General features: G+C 37.7%; 1 protein-coding gene and 2 non-coding genes across 8 annotated transcripts in view; all 3 read left to right on the top strand.

Moving 5' to 3' along the window:
• The window catches only part of Chd8 (chromodomain helicase DNA binding protein 8), a 62,117-nt gene that overhangs the window by 37,301 nt on the left and 1,427 nt on the right, over nt 1-23,389 (top strand). For 5 of the 6 annotated variants that reach the window (XM_071607743.1, XM_071607739.1, XM_071607742.1 and 2 more), the window contains exons 11-38: nt 2,389-2,526; nt 3,910-4,031; nt 4,429-4,672; nt 5,582-5,758; nt 6,683-6,826; nt 7,013-7,268; nt 8,560-8,770; nt 9,107-9,302; nt 9,784-9,951; nt 10,162-10,341; nt 10,489-10,599; nt 10,944-11,140; nt 11,353-11,552; nt 11,633-11,813; nt 11,899-11,988; nt 12,270-12,373; nt 14,062-14,191; nt 15,477-15,552; nt 16,307-16,361; nt 16,571-16,778; nt 17,144-17,352; nt 17,438-18,157; nt 18,379-18,530; nt 18,821-19,123; nt 20,005-20,118; nt 20,316-20,495; nt 21,087-21,203; nt 22,137-22,190. In XM_071607743.1, coding sequence (XP_071463844.1) covers nt 2,389-2,526; nt 3,910-4,031; nt 4,429-4,672; nt 5,582-5,758; nt 6,683-6,826; nt 7,013-7,268; nt 8,560-8,770; nt 9,107-9,302; nt 9,784-9,951; nt 10,162-10,341; nt 10,489-10,599; nt 10,944-11,140; nt 11,353-11,552; nt 11,633-11,813; nt 11,899-11,988; nt 12,270-12,373; nt 14,062-14,191; nt 15,477-15,552; nt 16,307-16,361; nt 16,571-16,778; nt 17,144-17,352; nt 17,438-18,157; nt 18,379-18,530; nt 18,821-19,123; nt 20,005-20,118; nt 20,316-20,495; nt 21,087-21,203; nt 22,137-22,190 — 5,037 coding nt within the window. The remainder of the gene's footprint in view (nt 1-2,388; nt 2,527-3,909; nt 4,032-4,428; nt 4,673-5,581; nt 5,759-6,682; nt 6,827-7,012; nt 7,269-8,559; nt 8,771-9,106; nt 9,303-9,783; nt 9,952-10,161; nt 10,342-10,488; nt 10,600-10,943; nt 11,141-11,352; nt 11,553-11,632; nt 11,814-11,898; nt 11,989-12,269; nt 12,374-14,061; nt 14,192-15,476; nt 15,553-16,306; nt 16,362-16,570; nt 16,779-17,143; nt 17,353-17,437; nt 18,158-18,378; nt 18,531-18,820; nt 19,124-20,004; nt 20,119-20,315; nt 20,496-21,086; nt 21,204-22,136; nt 22,191-23,389) is intronic. The other variant, XM_027922337.3, reaches the window with a different exon arrangement.
• On the top strand, nt 14,751-14,859 carry LOC114080790 (small nucleolar RNA U6-53/MBII-28). The gene has a single exon (XR_003580657.1). It is a non-coding gene; the product is annotated as a small nucleolar RNA U6-53/MBII-28 (small nucleolar RNA).
• Nucleotides 19,721-19,825, top strand: LOC114080791 (small nucleolar RNA U6-53/MBII-28). Its single transcript, XR_003580659.1, has one exon. It is a non-coding gene; the product is annotated as a small nucleolar RNA U6-53/MBII-28 (small nucleolar RNA).

The raw sequence follows: 23,389 nt of genomic DNA, 5'->3' as shown, positions 1-23,389 counted from the left end.
TGAAGTGTTTGTATTAGTTGTTTAAATGGATATGCTGCATTTGTGCCTGTATTTTAAAACAGATTTTAGAATCCCACTCCCACAAGTTCAGATTAAGTCGAGTCAAGGTTGGGACTCCAATATATTTATTTTTAAGTTGCTTCTCAAAGGGTTCATGCACACCTTGATTGGGAAATCACTGCCTTAATACTGTCATAGATTAAGGAACATATCTTACATATGCTTAAAAACTTGCTGATTCAGATTCACAAACCACATATTTAGTTTTCCAAATAGAGTTATATGGATCTAAACCACCAATGAATTCAATGTTCTTTCTTTTAAATTTACTAAAAAAAATCCTGTATTTACTCTCCAAATCACCATTTTGTTAGGTTTCCTCACTTGCTTTTCACTTTAAACCATAGTGTAGCTTTGCAGGGCCATATTTTATGAGCAAAATTTTTACCACTTGTGACAGGGACCATTAGAAGGAAAAAAAGAACCTTGTTATAATATTGTGTTGGGAGGTGAGCAGAGCTGACTCGTGAATTATTAATAACTTGTTCCCATACATTATTCTAAAACAACCTCTGAGTCAAATTCTTCCCTCCATTAAGTAGGAAAGTTTACCCTGTGTCCTAAGATTTCAGGGTCAATCAAGCCATCATCTTAGAAGTTCAGGGCCTGTTACATTTTAGTGTCTTTAAAATCCTAGTAAGTATGCTTCAGGTAACATATATTCATCTTTGGGTTTGGGGTGGGAGTTATTGTGTGTTCATTTCTGGGAGGTGATTGGAGAATGGGCTAGTCAGCAGGTTAGCTACTCTTAAATTCTTCTCATTATTTTCAGGATCTCAGCCTTCTCAGCTTTGAAAGTCTTACGCTCTCTACCAGCATACTTACCCTTCCAAAAGCCTTTGGTCTGGCCCCTTTGAAATATGTTGCAACTGGCATGACAGATGAAAATGTTTTGATACCCTGATAATATAATTTATGCTCCCAATGTTGGAAAATAACATTCTGTGTATCCATTTTCCCCTTTTCCAAAGTGAGTTTAATTTGTCATCCATTTTACATTACCTAATTGTGGAAATAAATAAGTATTGTGGTACTTAGGAACGTAAGTTATAATGCTATAAATATGTGACCTGTGCAAATGGCTTTACATAAAGAGTGACCCAAGTCATTACAGTAAAGAAAAAGGTGAAAGAGCTGTTGGATTAATTCTAGGAGATTCTTTGATCTGTGACTTTGTGGAGTTATTTTCACACTATTGCTGGCCATCCTCTCCCCACCCTGCCAATCGGGATTGATTCCTGGAGCACTCTACTCCTTAGTTACACCCCTAGTCATTTTTTTTTTTACTTTAATTAATTTATTTTTTTGTGTGTGTGGTGCTGGAGATTGAGCCCAGGGCCTTGTACATGCAAGGAAAGCACTCTACCAACTGAGCTATATCCCCAGCCGCCCTCCTGCCCCCCGAGTCCTTTTTATTTTTCATTTTGATACAGAATCTCACTGAGTTGCTGAGGGTCTGGCTAAATTGCCCAGGCTGGCTTCTACTTAGAGTTGCTGGGATTACAGGCATGTGCTACCATGCCTGGTTATTGCTGGTTCTTTTAAGGAGTATTCTTTGAATTGATAATTAGAGATTCCTGTTGATTATGCTAGGCCTAATCTGATCCTTCTTGCTTATACAGGCCAAAAAGTGGAAGAACTTTTAATAGTAGTGATCATTTTAAATAGTGAAAATAGGAGCTATTTTGCTCCTAGCAGTGGAATGCCAATGGAATATGCCATAGTTGGAGCTTCAGCATTTTCTTTTTCTCTTCTCTCCTGTTACCTTCCTTCAATGATGCCTCTTATAGTTAATGCCTAGCTTCCTAAAATCTCTTTACCACCCTAAAGTGCTCTTGAAGTGCATTGGTACCCAGAGATTTAGGGTTTCAAAGCCGAGTGCTATTAGCCGTTGTATGCCTCCTACAGGTTTATCTTGTTCTTCATACTAAAAGTAGTGTAGGTTCTACTTTATCAAATTTGGTGCCAGGAAAATAGTATGAACTTGAACCGTATCTTTTTAGTTTCAACACAATATAGGGAAATAGTATTCCTTTTTACCCTCTTTTGTTTGGCTGATAAGCATAATATTTTAGTGTGTAGTATTCTAGAAAATGCTCCTAGAAATTTTACTTCTAAAATAGATTTTGATAAGTTACCTGAAAGAATGATCAAAGGCATGACTAGTAACATCAGCAAGTAACCTTAGGGTTGTTGTGTTTAGCCTGATATTTTTCAGCACCTTTTAGGTGTCAACACTGTGATATAATTTTATAGGCAATTTCTTATACTTTAACCACAGCAGAAAATACAAAATCAAGTTTATTAAGGCTTTGGCTTCTCTCCTAGCCTGTAATTTACTACCTGGTGAAATGGTGCTCTTTGCCCTATGAGGATAGTACATGGGAGCTAAAAGAAGATGTTGATGAAGGCAAGATTCGAGAATTTAAGCGGATCCAGTCAAGGCACCCAGAACTCAAAAGGGTGGTAAGTACATTTGCAATTAGAAGGTAACTATATCTATAAAGGTCCATTGTATACAATAAAGATTTAATGTTTTCCTATGGAAATTTTTGTTTTTTGAGCTTTTTATGTAAATTTTTAAACATACAAAGGTTGAAGAAATAGTACCTACCTTCACTCAACTAACAATTGTTAGTACATGGCAAGCCTTGGGTCATGCATTTCCTTACACATTCATTCTCCCATTTCCCTTGTTACTTTAAATCAAATTGCAAATTCCTTCAATTCATTTTTAATTATTTTAGTGTTTATTTCCAAAAGATAAATAATGCCACTATTACACCCCCAATTTAATCATTCCTTAATTTCAGATTATATATCTTTCCATTTTTGTTAAAGCTTTTAAATTGAATTCTAAATAAGATTTGTATGTTGGACTGGGAATGTAGTTCAGTGGTAGAGCAACCAAGTAAGCATGAGACCCTACCATTTCCCAGCCCTTGAGGGAGAAAAGAAAGTAAAGACCCATATTTTGCTGTCATTTAATATGTCTCAAATCTATTATAGTTCCTCCTATAACTTCTTCCTTCATGAGTTTTTCTTAAAGAAACCAGGTGATTTATTCTGTAGGGCTTTTCATAGTTTGAAGATTGCTGATTTTATTTGCCTTTTTATCTTTCAACATGTTTTCTGTCCCTAATAGATCCCTACCCCATGCTTTGAATCAAACTGTCCCTGATATCTCACATGAATTGTTAGATTTAGAGCTGTGTTGTCCAATGTGGCAGCCACTAGCCATGTTTTTTAACATTGTAGACATTTCTGTTAGATATCACTGTTCTAGCTGCTTGGTCAGATAGAGAAGGGAGGCTATTGAATCTTCTTCATAGACAGTTGCGTTTACTTCCATCTGGTTGCATTTTGTGCTGTCATCAGCCATTTAGGATCATTGTATAAAGAAGTTTGTTTCATCTACTATTAGTTACCTTGAGAGAGAGATTATATAAAAAAAAAAGACAAATACTTTATTCTTTTCCTTTATTTCCCAATTTCCAAAATAATGAAGTGACCAGTGGGCCGGGTGTTGTGGTGCACACATGTAATCTCAGTAGTTTGGGATTACATGAGGCTGAGTCAGGAGGATTGCAAGTTCAAAGCCTGTCTTAGCAATTTAGTGAAATACTTAGCAACTCAGTGAGAACTTATCTCTAAATAAAATATAAAAAAGAGCTGGGGATGATGTAGCTCAGTGGTTAAGCATTCCAGGTTCAATCCCCAGTATCCCTCTCCTCCCAAAATAGTGCCCAGTGCATTTTTTTAGTTGACTTAAAGTACTAGAATTATGTATTATGTTTTGCCTAATTTTGTTAGTGTCTCCATTATATTTATTCAAATTTTCTGTTTTAGAATCGTCCACAGGCAAATGCCTGGAAGAAATTGGAGCTGTCACATGAATATAAAAACAGAAATCAGTTACGGGAATATCAGTTGGAAGGGGTCAATTGGCTGCTCTTTAATTGGTATAACAGGTAAAGACAAGAGTGGATTCATAAAATATAAGTTTAATCTAGGCATTTTTTTTTTTTTTTCATATTCCATTGAAACAGTCCCCCACCCCTCAAAAAAAGAAAAGAAAACAGTTGCTTCCTAGATATGTTCTTTTTTTAAGGTGATATATTTTTTAGCTGGGCATTGTGGTGCATGACTGTAAATCCCAGTGACTTAAGAAGCTGAGGCAGGAGAATTGCAAGTTTTGAGGCTAGCCTCAGCAACTTAGTAAGGTCTTGTTTCTGTACCTGTACCTGGGGATATAGTTCAGTGATAGAGCTGCTCTGGGTTTAATCCCCAATGCCAAAAAAAAAAAAAAAAAAATTACATGTACACACACAGTATTTTGAATTTCTGCTTTTTTCCCTGGTAAATCAGGCAAAACTGCATCCTGGCTGATGAAATGGGATTAGGCAAAACTATTCAGTCCATAGCCTTCTTGCAAGAGGTATATAATGTTGGCATTCATGGCCCCTTCTTGGTCATTGCTCCATTATCAACAATTACTAACTGGGAGCGAGAATTCAATACATGGACTGAGATGAACACTATTGTATACCATGGTAGCCTGGCAAGCCGGCAGATGATTCAGCAATATGAAATGTACTGCAAAGATTCACGGGTGAGTTGTGTGTATTGGGAATGCCAAGGTAGTTAGTGTTTTGCGGGGGGTTGTGTATGAATTTAAGGCTTTAATTAAGGCTCTGTGTGATTTAAGGCATTATTGTGCAGCAATATGCAAGACATTGTTTTGATTTTTGCTATTTCTACCCTGTAGACATTTTGATTGAGTGAAAGTTTATTTTATGAATATGTAAATTTTACATAGGATTTTAGCCAGGGTGATAGCACATGCCTGTAATCCCAGTAGCTTGGGAGGCTAAGTTAGGAGGATCATGAGTTTAAGGCCAGCCTCAGTAATTTACTGTGGTCCTAAAAAGCAACTTTGCAAAACCTTATCTCAAAATAAAAAATTAAAAGGGCAAAGGATGTAACTTGGTGGTGCAAGTTACCTCTGGGTTCAATCCCCAGTACAAAAAAAAAATTTTTTTTTTGAAGTAGTTTTCAAAGTAAAATACATTTAGGCACTTAAATTCCTTGATCTCTATCATGATGAACTTAAACATTTCTTTTCTCTTTTTTTAGTCTACTGAAATTTTCATCAAAATCAGTCCTTTTTCTATGTAAATTTGGAAAAAAAATTGAGCCATCCATCTTCTCAATATCAAATTTATTGTTTATCTTTTGTGATTTTTATTACTCCCAAGCCAAATTTTCTCAAATCACATTTTGTAACTCTTAATTTTGTTAGAACAATTTGATGATTCTATCAAATTTTAGAATAGTAACCATTATTAACAGGTACTGTATTAGCTGTTGCCACTTTTATTATTGTCCTATATGTTCAATATTGCCTAATATTTAAAAATTTCATTTTTGTAGTTTGTTAAACCTGAGTATGGAAAGTAATTCAGATGAACTCCTTAGGTATGTTTTAGACCTTTTCTGACTTCATTACCTTCATGTTTAGGGGCGCCTCATCCCAGGTGCCTACAAGTTTGATGCCTTGATCACTACTTTTGAGATGATTTTGTCAGACTGTCCTGAGCTTCGTGAAATTGAATGGCGTTGTGTCATCATTGATGAGGCCCATCGGCTAAAGAACCGTAATTGCAAGCTACTTGATAGCCTCAAGCACATGGACCTGGTGAGTTCCCCATTCCAACTTGTGGGCAGAAACTGGAACTAACTGTATCTGTGGAATGACAGTAATCCTAAATTGGCAGAGAATAAAAAGAATCAAAATCTTGAATTGAATGCTGGGTATGGCCTATGGGATTTGTATAAAAGTTGTACATTTTAGAATTAGAAATGGTGGTTTACAACCAGGAGGAGTGGTGGGAAACTCTACTGATTACCTATTCCTGCATAACAAAACACTGTGAAACTTACTAGCTTAAAATTACCTATATTTTTCATTATTCTCTAGCTTAGCTACTTAGGCTGAGCTTAGCTAAGCTGTTTTTGATGGTCTTATTAGGAGTCATTACTGCAACAGGCAGTTAATGCTGGTTGTTGAATGAAGCATCTGGGTTGTCTTCACATGGCCTTACATAATCTAGTAGGCCAAATGGGTGATCTCAGGATGGTGTTCCAAAAGGACAAAAGCAGAAGCTGCAAGGCTTTTGAGATAAGCTGTCAAACTCAGAAAGTATCACTTCTGCTGTGATTTCTTTGTTAGAGCAAGTTACAAGGCAAGCCTAGATTCAAGAGGTAATTAGGATTGATGGCTGTACTTAATCCAACATAGGTACATTCCCTACAGGAGAGCAATTTATAATATATGGGGGAGTGGAATGTTGAGGCATATGAAATTGGAAAACATAGTCTGGGTTACTATTTCTTTATTTGCTTATTGTTATAACCTTTATGTTGTTGTTTTATTATGTTAAATAATGCCATGTAATTTCTTAAATGCTTTTGTGTTATCAAAAGAGGGAAGAAGTGAAAGAAAAATTCACATAGTAATCTGGTCTAATGCCATTATAGGTGGAAAACACTATAAGTCCTGTGTGGCTTTTTTTTTTTCCATTTTTAATTTTTATTTTATCACTGTTTTCTCCAATTCTAGGAACACAAAGTGCTACTCACAGGAACCCCATTGCAAAATACTGTGGAGGAACTATTCAGCTTGCTTCATTTCTTGGAACCTTCACAATTTCCCTCGGAATCAGAATTCCTCAAGGACTTTGGGGATCTCAAGACAGAGGAACAGGTAGGAAGTCTGTCAGATGAGGAACCCAGGACCTAAAAAGTGTCTTTCTGAATTCTTGCCCACATCGTTTGTGGCATTGTTCAAAATTGGCTTTCCTTAGATAGTGGAAAACTTATTTTTCCATGTTTCCATATGAGAATGTACTCATGTCATTCATTTATTTTCCTTTCTATAATGAAACCATAGGTTCAAAAGCTACAGGCCATTCTTAAGCCAATGATGCTGAGAAGACTCAAAGAGGATGTTGAAAAAAACTTGGCTCCTAAACAGGAAACTATTATTGAAGTAGAGCTGACTAACATTCAGAAGAAATACTATCGGGCTATTCTGGAAAAGAATTTCTCCTTTCTTTCCAAAGGAGCAGGTCATACCAACATGCCTAATCTACTCAATACAATGATGGAGTTGCGCAAGTGCTGCAATCATCCATATCTCATCAATGGTGAGAGAATTGTTGTTTCCTCTCTCAGTGATATTCCTCGGGGATAATGGTTGCATTGACTGATTCAACCCAATTTAGGGGTTGGTACTGTGAGTAGTAGGGAAAGGTTCTTTGATTATTTATTTGTGTGTATGGTTTTTTTGCTTGGTTTTGTGTTTTGGTAGTGGGGATTGAGTCCAGGGGTGCTTTGCCATGAGCTATGTCCCCAGTCTTTTTTATTTTGAGACAGGGTCTCACAAAGTTTCTGAAGTTCTCTAAGTTGCTAAGGTTGGCCTCAGACTTGCAGTGCTCTGCCTCAGCCTCCTGAATCTCTGGGATTATAGGCGAGGGTGACTGCACCCAGCAAGGACTGACCTTTCAAAAACTGATTGTTATCTGGATCATCTTTCTCTGGTTCTTTCCATACTTTTGGGCTTGGGTAATCTGCAAAATTAAACAGTATTTGCTGTTTAGAAGTTCATAAATAAGAACAGATTGTTCTCTACTCTGAATAAATGTCCTTACCAATACCCATTTTGTTAGGGGTCTATATAATTACCCAGTACACTCAAATAAGACCTGCCTTATTTGGAATTTTTTTTTTTTTTCCTTCTAGCTGGACACAATTTTATTTATTTATTTTTATGTGGCTCTGAGGATCGAACCCAGTGCCTCATGCATGTTAGGCGAGTGCTCTACTGCTGAGCCACAACCCCAGTCCCTGGAATGTTTTATGTAAGAGAATGGAAGATGAATTAGTGTGGAACTTCAGTGTGTAACAAATGTTGATCTCAAGTCAGATTTTTTTTTTTTTTTACTTAAATATAATTTTATTGTTTGATACCAGGGATTGAACCCAGGGGTGCTTAATCACTGAGCCACATGCCCAGCCATATTTTTATGTTTTATTTAGAGACAGGGTCTTGGTGAGTTGCTTAGGGTCTCACTAAGTTGCTGAGGCTGGCTTTGAACTTACAGTCCTCCTGCATCAGCCTCCTGAGCTGCTGGGCTGACAGGCATTTGCCTTTATGCCTGGCCAGTTAGGTTTTTTTAACTTTGCCTTTTTTTTTTTTTTTTTTTTTTTTATCAATGGAACTTTATTTAATTTATTTATTTATAAGCAGTACTGAGAATTGAATCTAGTGTCTCACACATGCTAGGCAAGCACTCTACCAGTGAGCCATAACTCTAACCCTTACTTTGCATTCTTATCACAACTAAATAAACCATCAAATGAAATAAGCTTTAATGTGTTTTCCTGAGTCTCTATATCAGATTTGATTTTTTTCTTTTTTTCTTTTCCTTTTGGCAGGTGCAGAAGAAAAAATCCTAACGGAATTTCGGGAAGCTTGCCATATTATACCTCATGACTTCCACCTGCAGGCCATGGTTCGTTCAGCTGGCAAATTAGTTCTTATTGATAAGTTACTTCCAAAGCTTAAAGCTGGTGGCCATAAAGTTCTGATCTTCTCCCAGATGGTACGCTGCCTAGATATCCTAGAGGATTATCTAATCCAGAGGAGGTGAGAAAATAGTCATCCCATCTTTGTGGTTACTGTGTCTTCATAAAACTGCAAAGAAGGCTGGAGTTATAACTCAGTAGTAGAATACTGATCCAACATGCCCAAAGTTCTGGGTCTCATCCCCAGCACTGCTCCTCGAAAAAAAGACTTAAAGCTTCAAAGAATAAGAGAGCCTAGGTTTAGAGTTAACCAGTTATAATAAGAGAAATATTTAGGGCTCTCGCTCTCAATTTATATGATTATAGGTCAACTAGATATATGGATAGGCTGCTGTTGATTCTTATTTGGTTCTTCTGCTTAGCCACTTAATTTTTTTTCCTCTGTGGCCCTCACAAGGTACTTATATGAACGTATTGATGGAAGAGTTAGAGGCAACCTCCGACAGGCTGCTATTGACCGCTTTAGCAAGCCTGACTCAGACCGCTTTGTCTTCTTGCTGTGCACTCGAGCTGGTGGACTTGGTATTAATCTTACAGCTGCAGATACCTGCATAATTTTTGATTCAGATTGGAATCCCCAAAATGACCTACAGGTAAAAGAAGTTATTTTCTTATGAACTAACTGCCTAAGAAAGTTTTCAACATGATCAGTATCTCTTAGACCCTTCAGAAAGTATTGGTTTTTTTTACTTAGAGGTAGCAGTTAGGTCAGGGGTAAGCAAACTTCTTTTAAAGGAAACTATATTAAATGTAGGCTTTGTGGATTATATGGTCTCAGTTTCAACGACTGACCTCTGCCTCTGTATCAAAGCAGCCATGAACACTGTTAAAGTAAATGGGTAGGACTCTTTTTGAATAAAACTTTATTTACAGAAGCAGATGTTTTTGCTGACCTGGCTTATTAGATGGAGCAATAATTTCATCTTGAAGTTGAATCTTGGTTTTGGGTTATTCTCATGTTGCTTTATAAATTTAAATGAATTATGAATTGATATTATGTGTCTTTTACACTTCCCCTCAATTTTATGTTACCTTTTTTGCTTTCCTTCCATTTAAAAAAAAAAAAAAAAACAGGCCCAGGCACGGTGTCATCGAATTGGGCAAAGCAAAGCGGTGAAGGTGTACCGTCTCATCACTCGTAATTCCTATGAAAGGGAGATGTTTGATAAGGCTAGCCTCAAGTTGGGATTGGATAAAGCTGTACTTCAGTCTATGAGCGGTCGGGATGGCAACATTACAGGAGTAAGTCATAGTCTACAGCTAAGTATGTAGTGAATCAGTGATGGAGATAAAAGCTGGTTTTGTACAGGAATTGACTGCCTTGATTTTCATTTTTTCACAAGTTTTATTATAAATAGTTGTATTAATTATTATTTATTACAATATAATATTATGACATGGTTAGATAATATTCTCTTAGTAGGCTTTTCATCTTTCTCTTGGTGTTTGCAGATCCAGCAATTCTCCAAGAAGGAGATTGAAGATCTCTTAAGAAAAGGAGCTTATGCAGCTATAATGGAGGAAGATGATGAGGGCTCCAAATTTTGTGAAGAGGATATAGACCAGATCTTGTTAAGGCGAACGACAACCATTACCATTGAATCTGAAGGAAAAGGTTCTACCTTTGCCAAGGCATGTTTTGTCTTTGTCAGATAATAGAAAAGCAGAGATAGAGAAAGGAATCCCCAGGATTTAAATGGTTTTTAAGTGCAGTTGCTGATTTCCCATTGCTTAAAAACACATTGTATTTAACTTTACTCTGCTTTTGTTCCTCACTAGGCAAGCTTTGTTGCTTCTGAAAATAGAACAGATATTTCTCTGGATGATCCCAACTTTTGGCAAAAATGGGCCAAAAAGGCTGACTTAGACATGGATGTGCTCAATAGCAAGGTGAGCTTATTCTTCCTTTAGGGAGGAAGTGTTGCAGAAGACTCACAACTTTCAGTCTTTGTAGTTGCTCTGTTTCTTCAATGCTAATCAGTTTATGAATGGTATATTGTTATATACGAGGGCTATCATAAAAACTTTCTACCTTGGAGAACTTAGAAAATTATTTAGATATCTACCACTTAATTCTGTTTCCTGAGTCACCGCAGATGATTTAATGTGTACAAAAAGAACACCAAAAAAATCTGAGCATTCTCATATCCAAAACTATTCAATCCATAATCATCTTAATTCTTTGATAATGAACATATCATGGATAGTTATTTCTCCTTCTATTTTCTGCATAGAATAACTTGGTGATTGACACACCTAGAGTACGGAAACAGACCCGCCACTTCAGCACTCTGAAAGATGATGACCTAGTAGAATTCTCTGATTTGGAAAGTGAGGATGATGAACGACCACGCTCCCGTAGACATGACCGCCATCATGCCTATGGGCGCACTGACTGCTTTCGGGTAGAAAAGCACCTGTTGGTATATGGGTAAGAACCCATCTTGTCACTAAAAGTAGAACATTCACATTCTGATTGATATATGGCCACATAGAAGATCATATGAAAATTTTTTTTATAACAGTGCTTTTCAAGATTTTGTCTTCCATATTTTGGGAGATGTGATTCTGGGAGTCAGAGGAATATCATTGAATTAGAGTTCCCCCCCAAAATATTATTATGTTTCCTTTTCTGTTTTTTAGTTGGGGACGGTGGCGAGATATTTTGTCTCATGGACGCTTCAAACGACGTATGACTGAACGAGATGTGGAGACAATATGTCGTGCCATCCTTGTGTACTGTCTGCTACACTACCGTGGGGATGAAAATATCAAAGGCTTCATTTGGGACTTGATTAGCCCTGCTGAAAATGGCAAGACAAAAGAATTGCAGAATCATTCAGGTAATTATCAACCCTTTAGTTTTTATCTTTTTAAAAGTTATGTAGTCCTTTGCAAGTCTAAGGGTTTTTCTCAATCCAAGTCTTCAATGTCTCCCCTTTCCCAGGTCTATCTATCCCTGTGCCCCGTGGACGCAAGGGGAAAAAAGTAAAGTCACAAAGTACTTTTGATATACATAAGGCAGATTGGATCCGGAAGTATAACCCTGATACTCTGTTCCAAGATGAGAGTTATAAGAAGCACTTGAAACATCAGTGTAACAAGTAAGGATGGAATTTAGTCAAGATATGTCCCTCCTCAAACTTTGTACCCTGTTACTAAGCCACCTTTTTCTTCCCACCCTTCTAGGGTACTTTTGCGAGTACGAATGTTATACTACCTAAGACAGGAGGTTATTGGAGACCAGGCAGAGAAGGTGTTAGGGGGTGCCATTGCCAGGTAAAGTATTTCTGTGATTTCTTTGTTTGATTTTTATGCCCTGCTTTATTCTAGGAATAATGGTCTACTTATTCTTTTTGTACTAACTTTGTAATATCTGACAATTTTCATATTAGATTTTTAATCTAATACTTTGACACTAGTGCAAGGAAATAGGTCAGATACATGAACATTTAAATTGATAGATAAAGGAATATAACTGTAATAATCTTTCCAAGGATTATCACTTTACTTTCCATCATTGATTGCTTTCCTGACTGTGCCCTCTTATATACCTTTAGTGAGATTGACATATGGTTCCCAGTAGTGGATCAATTGGAGGTTCCAACAACATGGTGGGACAGCGAAGCTGACAAATCCCTACTTATTGGAGTCTTTAAGCATGGTAAGTATCTCTTTTAGCCTCTTTCCTTTTGAAGGTTTTTGTTCACAGATGGGACATTTATCAAAATGCTCATACATAATCAGATTATCTCATTGACCTTGAACTCTTTTTTTTTTTTTTGGAACTGGGGTCAAACCCAGAGCTTCAGGTATACAAGTGATCTTCGGTAAATTAAATTTGTATTTGAGAAAGAAACTTATTCATAAAAATCCAAAGCAGAACAGTTAATTCCGCTGAATAGATGTTGAAGGAACAATAGGTAAATAGTTACATCTCAAAGTAGGGAGTCTCCCATGTGTTCTTTAATCACTTTTACCCAGTATGTTACCCCACTGAATATTGTAGGATCTATAAGTTAAGGTTCCACAAATCAGGAGGTAAGACATGCCCACTCCTATTAATGATAAACAATTATTTTGATGGTTTTCTGTGGCTTGCCAAAAATGTTATATTTATCTAAAGTCCCATTTGTCTAAATGCTCAATACTCATGGCATTTTAGGTTTAAACAATATGAAAAAGACTTAATTTGTAGTTTTGCCTATTAACAAATCCTAGGAATTAAAAGCAGTGAGTGCTGCACAATGCCATGAGTTCAACTGCCAGCACCAAAAAAAAAAAAACAGTGCTAACTGCCAGCACTTTCATGTATTGGAATATTTTTCTTTTTCTTTTTTTTTTTTAAGTACTTTTTAATATTTATTTTTTAGTTCTAGATAGACAGCATGCCTTTATTTCACTTATTATTATTATTATTTTTTTTTTATGTGGTGCTGAGGATCGAACCCAGTGCCTCACATATGCAAGGCGAGCGCGCTACCACTTGAGCCAAATCCCCAGCCCCTAAAATAAGTACTTTTTAAGGGCACTCTTGCCCCTCCCAAACATGCTGTGCAGGGAGTTCTGGATCTTTTTCTCACTTTCTCTTTAAATAAACTTTCTGCTTGCTTGCTTAAATGAGAAAAGTACTTTTCAAGCTCTTGCCTAACATGCATGAAGTCCTGGGTTGTACCCCCAGCAATGCCAAAAAATAAAAACAAATGCATAAAATTCCTGTTTACTTTGATGAAATAATAGTAATAGCATTTGATCTACGTGTTATTGAGAAATTTAATGGAACAAGAAAAACTGAACATTTGTAGTCTTAGATTTTCTTGTGAGACAGAGTCCAAAAGTCCTGAAATGTGTTCATTCATTGATTTAGTATTCATCAAATATTCACTGAGTACTTATTTACTTGCAGGTACAAGTTTCTAATTCTTCATATGAGAATGTGTGGCTTTTTTTTTTTTTTTTTTTTTGTGGTGCTGGGGATTGAACCCAGGGCTTTGTACATGCGGTCAAGCACTCTACCAACTGAGCTACATCCCCAGCCCTGACTTCAGTTTCTTCATCTTTGCAATAAGAATAATGCCAAAAAGATTACTGATAAATTGCTGTGTACACCTACCACCATAATGTAAATTTATTTCTTAATTAAATTCTTCATAGTCATTAGGTTAAAACCCTTCATGACTCTAAATTACTATAAAAAAAATTAAGACCCAAAAGCTGTCCAAGTTAATGTTAATTATATTCTGCATTATGAGCAAAGTAGTTCATGTATTCTAATTTTTTCAGTAGTCAGAGTTAGCATAATGGCAAAACAAATCTCTTATTTTCTTCATTTTAAGACCTTTTTTCTTTTAGGCTATGAAAAATATAATACTATGAGGGCAGACCCAGCCTTATGCTTTCTGGAAAAGGCTGGTCGACCAGATGACAAAGCCATTGCAGCAGAACATCGAGTGTTGGATAATTTCTCTGACATAGTAGAAGGGTAAGTTTTATTATTTAATTCTTTTAAACCTTTGCATGTACTCTACAAAGGTAATTAGTTGCTTGTGCTAAAAGGTAACATAGTTCTAACTTTGAACACATTGAAATTCTTAATGATACTTATTTGTGGTAAATCCTTAATAAAGAGTAAGGGTCAGGAGATAGGACTCTACAAACTGGTATATTCTATACATTAACTGGTATATTCTATACACGGGGCTGTAGCGTTAGCTTTAGCTTAGTGGCAAACCACTTGCCTACCATGTGAGGCATTGGGTTCAATCCTTAGCACCACATAAAAATAAATAAATAAACAAACAAACAAATAAATAGCTTCTGTCCATCTATAACTACAAAGAAAAATAAAAAATAAAAATTATTTTAAAAAATTAAAATACAACTAAGTGGGGAAAGCACTATTACTCCCAAATGGCTTATTTAATATTCTGTTCAATTTGTTTAATTTTTAATACTTTTCTACACAGTTACAGAAGCTGCTAACTATGTCATCTCCCAATAGTGCCTAACACATAAAAGTATTTATTCTGCTTGACTTCATGTCCCAGTGACGAGTTGCCATGCTGATACTGAGACACCAGGTAGGGCATCATTGCCCTCGTTTGGGTGCCAGTGAGTTTAACAAAACTTCTCCATGGAGACCTGAAGGACATGTGAAATTGTTAGCTTAATTAATGAATACCTATCCATTCCTGCATGACTGAGAAAATTCTCTTAGATGAATATATATATAATTTCAGCTTGCATTGTATAGGACTCTCAAAAGAAATTGGGTCATTTATTCATTGCAAATCACTTATTATGTCACCCTTCTGCTCAATAGAACAAAGTAGTGAAAACAAACAAAAGCATGGACCATTCAAGTGAAATAATAAATGAACATTATGGAAGAGAGGGAGTAGAATGAAAAGGGGCTATCAAAAGAGAGTATTCTGATCAAAGTATTTCATTTTAAGCTAAGCATGGTGTTGCATGCTTGTAGTCTCTGCTATTTCAGAGGCTGATACAGAATGATCATGTGAACCCACAGGTTTGAGACTAATCTGGATAACATAGTGTTAACCTATATTTAACCAAAGAAAGAAAAAAGTATTTCAAATTCAAGAAGTTATGAATGGCACTTTGCCATTTTCTCAGAAATGATCTGTCATTCTTCAAGCATTATATTAAAAACTGTTCGGTAGCAAATTACATGTTTGGCCAGATCTTTATCCTAGGTTCTTCTTATTGCTTTATTAACATTTTCTTTTGCCTCTTAATAATATTAGGGTTGACTTTGATAAGGATTGTGAAGATCCGGAATATAAACCACTCCAGGGCCCCCCAAAGGACCAAGATGATGAGGTAAGTAATTTTCATTTAATCTAGCTTTTCTCTACTGTAAATAGTTGTCCTCTCCTGTTCTTTAAATCTTTAAGTTTTTTGATTAATTTATAATAGAAATTAGATACCATTTGACACTATAAAGAATGAATAGAGAAGCATTATAAAATGCCAATGTGGGAAGATCTGGGATAGCTTTGTGGAGGAGGTGGCCTCAAACTGTATGTTAAAGGATATTACTTACATGTAAATTTCTAAATCTCATTATCTTTGTACCATTGATAAGAACTGATCTTTCAAGTTTTACTTTCCTGTTCTTTTTTTAGTTGGTTGCTTCTAAATTTTTGTGAGGGCTCCTTTCATTAGCAATTTTTCTTGAGGGAATCGTGTATGGTGTCATACCCCTGCAATCCCAGAGACTTAGGAGGCTGAGGCAGGAGGTCACAAATTCACAGCCAGCCTCAGCGATTTAACAAGACCCTGTCTCAAAATAAAAAATTTATTTAAAGGACTGAGATGTGGCTCAATGGTTAAACACCCTTGAGTTTAATCCCTGGTACCAGAGAATTTGAGAGGATTTAGTGTTGTTGTAGAGCATTTGCCTAGCATACATGAGGTCCTAGGTTTAATTCCAAGCAACACGAAAAAAAGAAAATGAAAAATATTTTGATTCCTTGATGCCACAGAAGGACATCCATAAGAAAATGATTTCAGAATTCTAATTTTCCCCCTTTTTTTGTCCACTCCATCCTGTGGTTTGCATCTCCTTTTCTAGGGTGATCCCTTGATGATGATGGATGAAGAGATCTCAGTGATCGATGGAGATGAAGGTAAACTTCTAGGTCACGTGGTACAGTTTTGGGTGGGGTTGGAGATGAGGAATTATTGACTGGATTTTATCCTGTCTGGGGATTTCTAAGAGCATTGCCTTTGAGTGGGCTGACATGTAAGTATTATCTCTAATATCTTTTCTGTTCTTCCTACTCATTATTCTGTGTTTTTGTTGTTGTTGTTGTTTTGTTTTGTTTTTTTACCACAGCCCAGGTGACTCAACAACCAGGACATCTGTTTTGGCCTCCAGGGTCTGCCCTAACAGCTAGGCTTCGGCGCCTAGTAACAGCATATCAGCGCAGCTACAAGAGAGAACAAATGAAAATTGAGGCTGCAGAGCGTGGGGACCGGCGACGGAGGCGTTGTGAAGCAGCTTTTAAGCTAAAAGAAATTGCACGGCGAGAGAAACAACAACGGTAAACCATAGCTGAAAATTTGAGCTGAGCTATAAATTTAAAAAAAATACAAAAGGATGGATCATCTTTGCCTTGAATTGTTACCTCTCTGGCTCTTGAGAATCTCACTTATGTGGAATATAATAACCCCAGAAGGGTCTCTTGTGTAGACATTCTCTTTGAGTTAATTGCCTGCGTTATTTTCCCCCTTTCTTTGTTTGGTATTTTCTACATGTTATATAGTACCTCTCACTGCCTCTTCTGAATATTCTTTTTGGTTTGTTTGTTTGCCTGTGTATTTTCAGGTATTGTAAACCATTCAAAGTAACAACCAGTTTTCCCTAGTTCCCCCAATCACTGTTGCCTTACTCCTCTTCCCTTTGTAGCTGGACAAGGCGTGAACAAACTGATTTCTATCGAGTAGTTTCTACTTTTGGTGTGGAATATGACCCTGATGCTATGCAGTTCCACTGGGATCGCTTCCGCACTTTTGCTCGACTGGACAAAAAAACAGATGAAAGCCTTACCAAGTATTTCCATGGTTTTGTGGCCATGTGCCGTCAAGTATGCCGCCTTCCCCCAGCAGCTGGAGATGGTAAGATTGGAGAGTCTAGGGTGAGTGGTAGTGAATGGCTGTAGAACAGCTCTGGTTCACTTCTCTTTCTACTCCTATTTTACAGAACCCCCAGACCCAAATCTGTTCATTGAGCCCATCACAGAGGAGAGGGCCTCGCGGACTCTGTACCGAATCGAGTTGCTTCGGCGCTTAAGGGAACAAGTTCTATGCCACCCGCTTTTGGAAGATAGACTGGCATTGTGTCAGCCTCCAGGTCCTGAATTGCCCAAATGGTGGGAGCCTATTCGTCATGATGGAGAGCTTCTACGAGGGGCAGCCCGCCATGGGGTGAGCCAAACAGACTGCAACATCATGCAGGACCCAGACTTCTCTTTTCTGGCTGCCCGTATGAATTATATGCAGAACCATCAGGCAGGAGCACCAGCTGCATCCCTATCACGCTGCTCTACTCCACTGCTACACCAACAGTATACCTCGCGCACTGCCTCACCATTGCCTCTGCGCCCAGATGCTCCTGTTGAAAAGTCACCAGAGGAGACAGCTGCCCAGGTCCCCAGTCTGGAGAGTCTGACTTTAAAACTAGAGCATGAGGTGGTGGCCAGGAGCCGACCAATCCCACAAGACTATGAGATGCGAGTAACCCCCTCTGACACTTCCCCTCTGGTGTCCCGGAGTGTCCCACCAGTCAAACTGGAGGATGAGGATGATTCAGACTCTGAATTGGACTTGAGCAAGCTTTCACCATCATCCTCTTCTTCCTCATCCTCATCCAGCTCCAGCTCCAGCACTGATGAGAGTGAGGACGAGAAGGAAGAGAAGCTAAGTGAGTGCATGTGACAGGCTGTTGGAACTCTTCCCTTTTTCCCCCTCTGCTCTTTTCTTTCTTTTCTAAATGCATCCTCTTGAGAGAGATTCACATTTTGAGTTGATAAAATGTCAAAAGAGATCTGTTATTCTTTGGGCCTTTATTCAAAGCCCACACAATACCATTCCAATTTAACATTATTCTGCCATATTTGCTCACATGTTCTGTGTGATCTCTAGCTGCTGACCGGTCCCACCCCAAACTCTATGATGAAGAGAGTCTCCTGTCCCTCACTATGTCCCAAGATGGATTTCCAAATGAAGATGGAGAACAAATGACACCTGAGCTTCTGCTACTACAGGAAAGGCAAAGAGCTTCTGAGTGGCCCAAGGTAACAGCTTAATCCTTGGATATGCTAGAGTCAGAAGTAAAATGTAACATTGTATACAAGGAACTGATGGTTCTGGGTTTTGAGTTGTTCTGTTGTTATTTTTACTACTACTAATGCGTGTTTTTTCGTGAAACTCCTTCTGGTTGCTTTAGGGATCTAATATTACAACCACCGTTCTTTCTGCCTTATGATTTTTACCCATCCTAGTAATGATGGCATTGTTGTATGTCAGAGGATTACATAGTGCTCAGACCCTTAAAATGGTGTTTATTTCTTTTCTTCCCACTCAGGATCGTGTCTTGATAAACAGAATTGACCTCGTCTGCCAGGCTATACTCTCAGGGAAATGGCCTTCTAACCGCAGGACCCAAGAAATGATAACAGGAGGAATTTTGGGGCCAGGCAACCACTTACTAGACAGTCCCTCATTGACTCCAGGAGAATATGGTGACTCTCCTGTCCCCACACCACGAAGTAGCAGTGCAGCTTCCATGGCAGAGGAAGAAGCATCTGCAGTCACCACAGCAGCAGCTCAGTTCACCAAACTTCGTCGAGGCATGGATGAAAAAGAGTTTACAGTTCAGATCAAAGATGTAAGCTCAGCATGTAGGCAGTGGGAATTGAAGGAGGCTGTCATTCTTATTAGCCAGTTTCACTAGTAGCATACTAAACATATTTGGTTATCTAACTTTAAAAATGAAAGAAGGAAAAAAATATTAGAGCTCTCAAAGATACATTCAAGGAGTCATTGAAGTTAGGGAAGGGATCTCCTGATGACTAGATTAAAAGAATGTTTTGTTTTGGCAATTCTGGGGGCTAGAAGCCAGGGCTTTTTTCATGCTAGGCAAGTGCTCTGCCACCGAACCACATCACTATCCCAGAAATAGTTTTTAAGGAAATCTATTCTGCACTAGGCTTTTAGGAGGCTAAATTCTAGATCTAAGATCAATTAAAAAAAAAATAAAATCCAGTTTGGGGGAAGCTTTTTGATTACCTGAGTATTGTGAGCCTCTTGTTAAAATAAGAAAAAATCATTCCAGCTGAAATTAAGCCAGTGGTATTCTGTTTTATATATGCAAATTTTTATTTTCCTGATTCTCTTTCCGTTTGAACCTTACTAGCCAATCATTGAGTTACTTAAAGAAGAAAAGCTTTATAAATTGGTATGTGATAGGATAGTAGGATTTTTGCCCCTGTGATGAACTGCTGTGCTAATTCTGACATACCAGGTAGGGGGCTTTAAAACTGTTGGGTGTTAAAATGAACACTACTTCTCAGAAATCTAGATCAAGAAATTAAATCTAAGGAAAAGGTTTTATTACATATGTGATTTCTACCCTTTAGTCAGATGGCCATCCTTCTCACCATCACTGAACCAAAGGATGAGGTTTAGCCCAGGTCTCCCAAAGCTTAATCTTTACCTTTAAAAACATGTGCCATATGATGTTTTGGGTGGGTGGGTTTGTCTTCCTAGGAGGAAGGATTGAAGTTAACATTCCAGAAGCACAAATTGATGGCTAATGGAGTAATGGGAGATGGACATCCATTGTTTCATAAGAAGAAGGGAAACAGAAAGAAGCTAGTAGAGGTAAGTGGTAGAAAAAAACCTTTAACCTCATGATTAAACAAGCTCTTCTTCTTATGTCAAGTACTTGGTGAAAGCAGTTGGGATTGAGGGATTGATTAAATGATGATTAGAGTTATGACTACCATTGGCTCTGTTACCCTTCCCTCCCTGCCCCAAAAAAGCGTATGTGCTCATGGGGGTGGATTCTGGGTTTGCAGCTGGAGGTGGAGTGCATGGAAGAGCCTAATCACCTTGATGTGGACCTGGAGACCCGGATCCCTGTCATCAATAAGGTGGATGGTACTTTGCTGGTGGGTGAGGATGCCCCTCGCCGGGCTGAACTGGAGATGTGGTTACAGGGTCATCCAGAATTTGCTGTTGATCCCCGATTTCTAGCGGTGAGTGACAGTTCCATTTAGCCAGATTTTAAGTCATTCTGTTGGTGTTTCAACTTTATGTTAGAGAGAAAGCATGATGTGTCCTATCATTTTTTTCTGCATCTGCAAGATGGGGGTAATGATACATAGTCTTAGCTGGGCCTGGTGGTGCAGGCCTATAATCCCAGTGACTTGAGAGGCTGAGGCAGGAGGATCACAAGTTCAAGGCCAGCCTCTACAATTTAAGAGAAACGCTGTCTCAAAATATGAAGGACTAGGAATATAACTCTTTGGCAGAGTATCTCTGGGTTCAGTCCCCACTACCAAAAATAATAATACCCAGTCTTCCTTCCTCATAAAATGATTATGGGTATCAAAATAGTGTTAAAAGCACTTCTTAAACTTAAATGCTAGCCAGTTATTTACTATTAAACTATTACATAAACCACCTAATTTGGGGGGAGAGATCCGTTTGATGGCAGTTTTCCACTAGGACTAGTCCTTATATGCAAAAAAAAAAAAAAATTTATTGCCAAAGACATTAAAGTACCTTATAATTACTCCCGAGATGATTTCTGTTCCTCTAGGGTAACTGATACTTTCCTATTACAGTATATGGAGGAGCGCAGAAAACAGAAATGGCAGAGATGTAAAAAAAATAACAAGGCAGAATTGAACTGTTTGAGTATGGAATCAGTACAGACGGCTAACTCTAGGAATGGAAAAAAGGTAAGACTGAAGCACTACCACTTTGGACTCAAACTAGTTGTCAAAGGCTTTTAACAAATATTATATAATATATAATTTTTTAAATCTTCAATAGATCTTTCTGAGTAAAATTACCTTTGATTTACCTGTAAAAAATGTGGAATATATTTATTGGTATTCTTGCAGTACTGTGTATCTTCAGCTCTAATTGAGCATAAAGTTCTAAACATTCAATTTTAGTATTTTAAACATAAATACAAGAATTAGTAAGATATGTAGAACCTTCAGGGTTTATCCTGCTCTTCTCAAAACTAAAGATATTTTTGGAAAATCCTTAGACCTTTTCAATATCTACACCCTCAAAAGTAGGGGGGTGCTGGTTTTTCTTTTTCTTTTTTTTAATATTTTTTAGTTGTTGTTGGACACAATACCTTTATTTTATTTATTTATGTGGTGCTGAGGTTCAAACCCAGCAGCTTGCTCGTGGTAGGCGAGCGCTCTACTGCTGAGCCACAATCCCAACCCCCTGTTCCCCTGTTTTTTTCTTTTCTTCTTTTTTTTTTGCAGTGCTAGGGATTGAACCCAATGCCTCACACATGCTAGGAACGTGCTCTACCACTGTGCTACATCCCAAGCGAATCCTTTAAATTTTTTTTATAATTCTATATATTTTAGATGTGATTTGTGGGACCTATTTAGGAAAACAGTCATGGAGTTTCCCAATATATGAAGTTGAGAATTACTAACAATAATGTCAGTAATAGAAAATCAATTTTGGTTAGTAGGTTATTCCATATTTCCAAATGTACTCATCCCTTTATATAAGTCTTTATAAAACACACACCTTTCCCCCAGTATAACTTGTTCTTGCCTCTTATACTTTTTTTCCTAGTCTCTCATGGTCATAGAAAATCATGACCATATCACTTAACTCTTTCTTTTTTTTTTTTTTAGAGACAGAGTTTCACATCGGGCATGATGTGCATTCCAGCAACTCAGGAGGCTGAGGTAAGCCAACATGTGCAATTTATCAAAACCCTATCTCAAAAAGGGCTGGGAACTGGGCACGGTGGGTATGCTTGTAATCCCAGGGGTTCGGGAGGCTGAGGCAGGAGGATCGCGAGTTCAAAGCCAGCCTCAGCAAAAGCAAGGCGCTGAGCAACTCAGTGAGACTCTGTCTATAAATAAAATATGAAATTTAGGGCTGGGGATGTGACTCAATGGTCGAGTACCCCCGAGTTAAATACCCAAAAAAGGGCTGGGAGTAAATAGAGCCAAGTGGTAGAGTACCCTGAGTTCAAACCCCAGTACTGCCAAAAAAAAAAAAAAAGAGAGAGAGAGAGAGAGAAGATAGATTGAGTCCAACCTGGGCTATGTTGCCCAAACTGGCTCCAAACTCCTGAGTGCAAGTGAGCCTGTTGCCTCAGCCTCTCAGTAACTTTTTTTTTTTTTTTTTCCTTTGGTATGGGGGATTGAACCCAGGGGCATTTAACTAGAGCCACATCCCCAGCCCTTTTTTGTATTTAAGACAGGGTCTCATTGAGTTGCTTAGGGCCTCACTAAGTTGCTGAGGCTGGCTTTGAGCTTGAAATCTTCCTGCCTAAGCCTCCTGAGCAGCTGGGATTATAGGTGTGTGCCACTACACCTGACAAAAAAATTTTTAATGTAGAATTAACAGTGAATCTAACACTACACTCTGACTGGAATCTGCAGGATTTTAGACATTATCAAATTACATTTTTAAAGTTTTTTTTTTTTTTTTTTTGAGTCAGAAATGTATGTTCCCATGTCAAATGTTAGGCTTAGATTGGAAATAAAGCCTAGAGAAATATTTATCAACTTCCAAGAGTTTAAGCCTGTTCACCAAGTATTGTGGTTAGGCCAGCTGCAAAACAGAGGTGCTAAAAGCAATAACTTCCAGACTCAATGAATATAATCAAAATTTATAGTCAGAACATCTAGAAGAAACCATTTAAAATTCAGATATGTAAAGGTTATGGTTTTTTTTTTTTTTAATTTTTTTGTAGTTGTAGATGGAGAGCATGCCATTATTACATTTGTCTTTTTATTTAATGTGGTGCTAAGGATTGAACCCAGTGCTTCACACAGGCTAGGCAAGTGCTCTGCCACTGAGCTATAACCCCAGCCTTTTTTGTTTGTTTTTTATAATGTGGAAAATTAAATTAATTTGGTAAGGTGCTACCCAT

The sequence above is a fragment of the Marmota flaviventris genome, chromosome 2 (genome assembly GCF_047511675.1).
Source record: "Marmota flaviventris isolate mMarFla1 chromosome 2, mMarFla1.hap1, whole genome shotgun sequence".
NCBI classification, from domain to species: domain Eukaryota; kingdom Metazoa; phylum Chordata; class Mammalia; order Rodentia; family Sciuridae; genus Marmota; species Marmota flaviventris.
The sequence above is the reverse complement of the archived record's forward strand: the minus strand, read 5'-3'. Positions and strand labels throughout refer to the sequence as shown.